Source organism: Corvus brachyrhynchos, unplaced genomic scaffold (assembly GCF_000691975.1).
Source record: "Corvus brachyrhynchos isolate BGI_N302 unplaced genomic scaffold, ASM69197v1 scaffold787, whole genome shotgun sequence".
NCBI classification, from domain to species: domain Eukaryota; kingdom Metazoa; phylum Chordata; class Aves; order Passeriformes; family Corvidae; genus Corvus; species Corvus brachyrhynchos.
Window position 1 is genome coordinate 204,935 of NW_008239142.1, and position 5,214 is coordinate 210,148.

The 5,214-nt window shown below is 59.0% G+C and overlaps 1 protein-coding gene across 1 annotated transcript in view; it reads left to right on the plus strand.

The window, feature by feature from the left end:
- INTS3 (integrator complex subunit 3) overlaps window positions 1-5,214 on the plus strand; it is a 44,214-nt gene that overhangs the window by 37,335 nt on the left and 1,665 nt on the right. The window contains exons 27-30 of the mRNA XM_017740045.1: window positions 922-997; window positions 2,690-2,803; window positions 2,922-2,970; window positions 4,170-4,817. Of these exons, the coding sequence (XP_017595534.1) occupies window positions 922-997; window positions 2,690-2,803; window positions 2,922-2,970; window positions 4,170-4,817 (887 nt within the window). The remainder of the gene's footprint in view (window positions 1-921; window positions 998-2,689; window positions 2,804-2,921; window positions 2,971-4,169; window positions 4,818-5,214) is intronic.

Genomic DNA, 5,214 nt, shown 5'->3' on the forward strand with positions numbered 1-5,214 from the left:
ACTCCTGCCCTTCCCGGGCCGGGAATGCGGCGCCAGCGGGTTTTCCTTGGGGTGGGAGGCGGGGGCGGGGGAGGTCTGAGCCCGGATGTGCCGAAATCCAAAGGGTCGGTGCTTCCCGGAGCGTTTTCCTTCCCCTCCCTCCTGCCGTTCCTTGGGGCCTTCCTGGGCTTCTCCAAGAGCTTCCCTGTGGGGCTCTGGGGGGGCTGGATCCAGAGGATCCCGTGAGATCCAGAGGAGCAGGGATCCAGAGGATCCAGGGCACGAGGAGCAGGGATCCAGGGATTGAAGAACTGGAAAGAAGGAGGATGAAGAGCTGGGATCCAGGGGATGAAGAGGAGCAGGGAGGAAGGAGAACCAGGAGCAGGGATCCAGAGGATCCAGAGGATGAGGGGTAGGGATCCAGAAGAGCAGGGAGGAAGGAGACCCAGGAGCAGAGATCCAGAGGATGAGGAGTAGGGATCCAGAGGAGCAGGGAGGAAGGAGACCCAGGAGCAGAGATCCAGAGGATGAGGAGTAGGGATCCAGAAGAGCAGGGAGGAAGGAGAACCAGGAGCAGAGATCCAGAGGATGAGGGGTAGGGATCCAGAGGAGCAGGGAGGAAGGAGGACCAGGAGCAGAGATCCAGAGGATCCAGAGGATGAGGAGTAGGGATCCAGAGGAGCAGGGAGGAAGGAGGACCAGAAGCAGGGATCCAGAGGATCCAGAGGATGAGGAGGAGGGATCCAGAGGAGCAGGGAGGAAGGAGAACCGGAAGCAGGGATCCAGAGGATCCAGGGGAGCAGGGAAAAGGAGGATGAGAGCCGGAGTGGGCTCTGTGTGTGGGGAGCCCCCCCAGCTCCCAACCCAGGGATCCCAGGGATGCTCCTGGTGCCTTTCCCGGCGGATCCCACCCCCCTGACCCCCTTCCCTGTTCTCCCCCAGCTCCAGGAGCTCGTGTGCCACGTGATGATGGGAAACCTCGTCATGTTCCGCAAGGATTCCGTGCTCAACATCCTCAGTGAGCGCCGTTCCCGGGAATTGGGCACCGCAATTCCCGGGCTGCCCCCTTCTGCCTTGCCCCAAACCCCGGCCTGGCCCTTCCCAGCCGTGTCCAGAGGGGGATCCCTGGATCTGCCCATCCCGTGGTATCCCGAGGGCTGGATTTCCTGCGGGCATTAAAGGCTCACGGCCCCAAGCCGGATTGTGGGGTTTATCCCCGTGCCCGCTGCGCTCCCGTGCTTCCACCGCCTGGGATTCCCGGGAGCTCCCGCGGTGCCAGGCAGGGAATGAGCCCGGAAAATCCCAAAATCGGCCCCAGCTCCGCGGCCTCTCCGTGGGGTCCCTCGGTGTTCCCAGAACAAATCCCGCTCTCCCTGATCCAGCTTTGGGATAAGCCTGTTAATTAAGGAGCCTCGTTAACTCTGTCCCCGCAGCCCTTTCCCGGGACAGGGCTCCGTCCCCATTCCCAGTGCCCAGAGGGATGGGGGGACCCCAGGCAGGTTTGGGGGTGCCCAGAGCTCGGCAAGGGGCTGAGACAGATCCCTGTTATCCCCATTGGCCCTGTCCTCCATCCCTGTTATCCTTGTTGTTCCCGTTATTCCGGTTATCCTTGTTGTCCCCCTTGGCCCTCTTGTCATCTCTCTTGTCCTTGTTCCCCATCCCCGTTCCCCATCCCCGTTCCCCATCCCCGTTATCCCCCTGGTCCCCGCTGTCCCCGTTGTCCCCGTTATCCACCCCCCTTTATCCTGTTTGTCCCCACTGTCCCTGTTATCCCCGTTGTCTCTGTTCTCCACCCCCATTCCCCATCCCTGTTCCCCATCCCTGTTATCCCCCTGTCCCTGTTATCCACCCGTTATCCCATTTGCCCCTGCTGTCCCTGTTATCCCCTTCCCCATCCCCATTCCCCATCCCCGTTATCCATCCCCGTTCCCCACCCCCATTATCCCGTGTGTCCCCACTGTCCCTGTTATCCCTGTTATCCCTGTTATCCCTGTTCCCCATCCCCATTATCCACCCCCGTTATCCTGTTTGTCCCCACTGTCCCTGTTATCCCCGTTCTCCCCGTTCCCTGTCCCCGTTCCCCATCCCCGTTCCCCATCCCCGTTATCCGCCTGGTCCCCGCTGTCCCTGTTATCCCTGTTGCCCCATTATCCACCCCTGTTATCCCGTATGTCCCCACTGTCCCCGTTATCCCCATTATCCCCGTTCCCCACCCCCATTATCCCATTTGCCCCCGCTGTCCCTGTTATCCCTGTTATCCCCGTTCCCCACCCCCGTTATCCCGGTTGTCCCCGCTGTCCCTGTTATCCCTGTTCCCCATCCCCATTATCCACCCCCGTTATCCTGTTTGTCCCCACTGTCCCCGTTATCCCTGTTATCCCCGTTCCCCATCCCCGTTATCCCGTTTGTCCTTTTATCCCTGTTATCCCTGTTATCTCTGTTCCCCATCCCCCATTATCCCATTTGCCCCCACTGTCCCTGTTATCCCCGTTATCCCCGTTCCCCATCCCCATTATCCCCGTGGTCCCCGCTGTCCCTGTTGCCCCATTATCCACCCCCGTTATCCCGGTTGTCCCCGTTATCCCCGTTATCCCCGTTCCCCACCCCCGTTATCCCTGTTATCCCCGTTATCCCCGTTATTCCCGTTCCCCACCCCCGTTATCCCGGTTGTCCCCGCTATTCCCATCCCCACTCCGCGCTCCCATCCCAGTTCAGAGCCTGGACTGGGAGACCTTTGAGCAGTACTGCACCTGGCAGCTCTTCCTGGCGCACAACATCCCGCTGGAGACCATCATCCCCATCCTGCAGCACCTCAAGTACAAGGGTGAGCGGCATTCCCGACGGGGACATTCCCGACAGGGACATTCCCGACGGGGACATTCCCGAGGGGGGGAATATTCCCGGCCCCCAGCCCCGCTCAGCCTCTCCTTCCCCCCTTCCAGAGCATCCCGAGGCCCTGTCCTGCCTCCTGCTGCAGCTCCGCAGGGAAAAGTGAGTGCTGCGGGGGGGGACCTTGGGAATGTCCCCGTGGGAATGGGGATGTGCTGGGATTCTGGGAATCCCTGGCGGTGCCTTGGAATCCTGGATTTGGGGGGGCATTGAGGGGGTCTAGAGGGGTTCTGGAATGGTCTGGGGGGCACCGATGAGGTTTGTTGGGCCCACCGGGACTGTCCCTGTGTCTCCATGGGAGCTGGGATGCGCTGGGATGCGCTGGGATACCGGGGCAGTGCCTGGAATCCCAGACGGGGGCAACTCTGGAGGGCACCGAGGGGGATTCTCGCGCCGTTCCCAAATTCCAGGGGGGATTCTCCTGCTGTTCCCAAATTCCAGGGGGGTTCTCATTCCCCATTCCCAGGGGATTCTCCCGCCATTCCCAAATTCCAGGGGGGGATTCTCCCACCATTCCCAAATTCCAGGGGGGTTCTCGTTCCCCATTCCCAGGGGGTTTCTCCCACCATTCCCCATTCCCAGTGGGATTCTCATTCCCCATTCCCAGGGGGGGTTCTCCTGCCATTTCCCAAATTCCCAGTGGGATTCTCATTCCCCATTCCCAGGGGGTTTCTCCCACCATTCCCCATTCCCAGGGAGGGGTTCTCCCACCATTCCCAAATTCCAGGGGGGATTCTCGTTCCCCATTCCCAGGGGGTTCTCATTCCCCATTCCCAGGGGGTTTCTCCCACCATTCCCCATTCCCAGGGAGATTCTCGTTCCCCATTCCCAGGGGGATTCTCATTCCCCATTCCCAGGGGGGTTCTCCCACCATTCCCAAATTCCCAGTGGGACTCTCCCGCCATTCCCCATTCCCAGGGGGATTCTCATTCCCAAATTCCCAGTGGGATTCTCATTCCCCATTCCCAGGGGGGTTCTCCCACCATTCCCAAATTCCCAGTGGGACTCTCCCGCCATTCCCCATTCCCAGGGGGATTCTCATTCCCCATTCCCAGGGGGGTTCTCCCACCATTCCCAAATTCCCAGTGGGACTCTCCCGCCATTCCCCATTCCCAGGGGGATTCTCATTCCCCATTCCCAGGGGGGTTCTCCCACCATTCCCAAATTCCCAGTGGGACTCTCCCGCCATTCCCCATTCCCAGGGGGATTCTCATTCCCCATTCCCCCGGGGCGATTCTCCCGCCATCCCCCAAATTCCCAGTGGGACTCTCCCGCCCTTCCCCATTCCCGCTTTCCCGCAGGCCCAGCGAGGAGATGGTGAAGATGGTGCTGAGCCGGCCGTGCCACCCCGAGGACCAGTTCACCACCAGCATCCTGCGGCACTGGGGGCTGCGCCACGACGACCTCCTGGGCGAGCACATCAAGGCCCTGCTCATCAAGAACAACAGCCTGCCCCGCAAGCGCCAGAGGTCGGCAATTCCCTCCCTGCTTCCCGGCAATTCCCACCCTGGCTCCTCCCCGTTCCTGGGGGGCTCATCCCCAGGTTTTGGAGGTCTCATCCCCATTTTTGGGGGGTTTATCCCCATTTGTTGGAGGTTTTATCCCCATTGTGTGGGGTCTCGTCCCCATTTTTGGAGGTTTTATCCCCATTTTGAGGGTCTCATCCTATTTTTTGGGGGTTTTATCCCCATTTTTTTGGCGTCTCATCCCCATTTTTGGGGGGTTTATCCCCATTTGTTGGAGGTTTTATCCCCATTGTGTGGGGTCTCGTCCCCGTTTTTGGGGGGTTTATCCCCATTATTTGGGTCTCATCCTATTTTTTGGGGGTTTTATCCCCATTTTTTTGGCGTCTCATCCCCATTTTTGGGGGGTTTATCCCCATTTGTTGGAGGTTTTATCCCCATTGTGTGGGGTCTCGTCCCCGTTTTTGGGGGGTTTATTCCCCATTAGTTGGGTCTCATCCTCATTTTTGGGGGTTTGATCCCCATTGTGTGAGGTCTCGTCCCCATTTTTGGAGGTTTTATCCCCATTTTGAGGGTCTCATCCTATTTTTTGGGGGTTTTATCCCCATTTTTTTGGCGTCTCATCCCCATTTTTGGGGGGTTTATCCCCATTTGTTGGAGGTTTTATCCCCATTGTGTGGGGTCTCGTCCCCGTTTTTGGGGGGTTTATCCCCATTATTTGGGTCTCATCCTCATTTTTGGGGGTTTGATCCCCATTGTGTGAGGTCTCGTCCCCATTTTTGGAGGTTTTATCCCCATTTTGAGGGTCTCATCCTATTTTTTGGGGGTTTTATCCCCATTTTTTTGGCGTCTCATCCCCATTTTTGGGGGGTTTATCCCCATT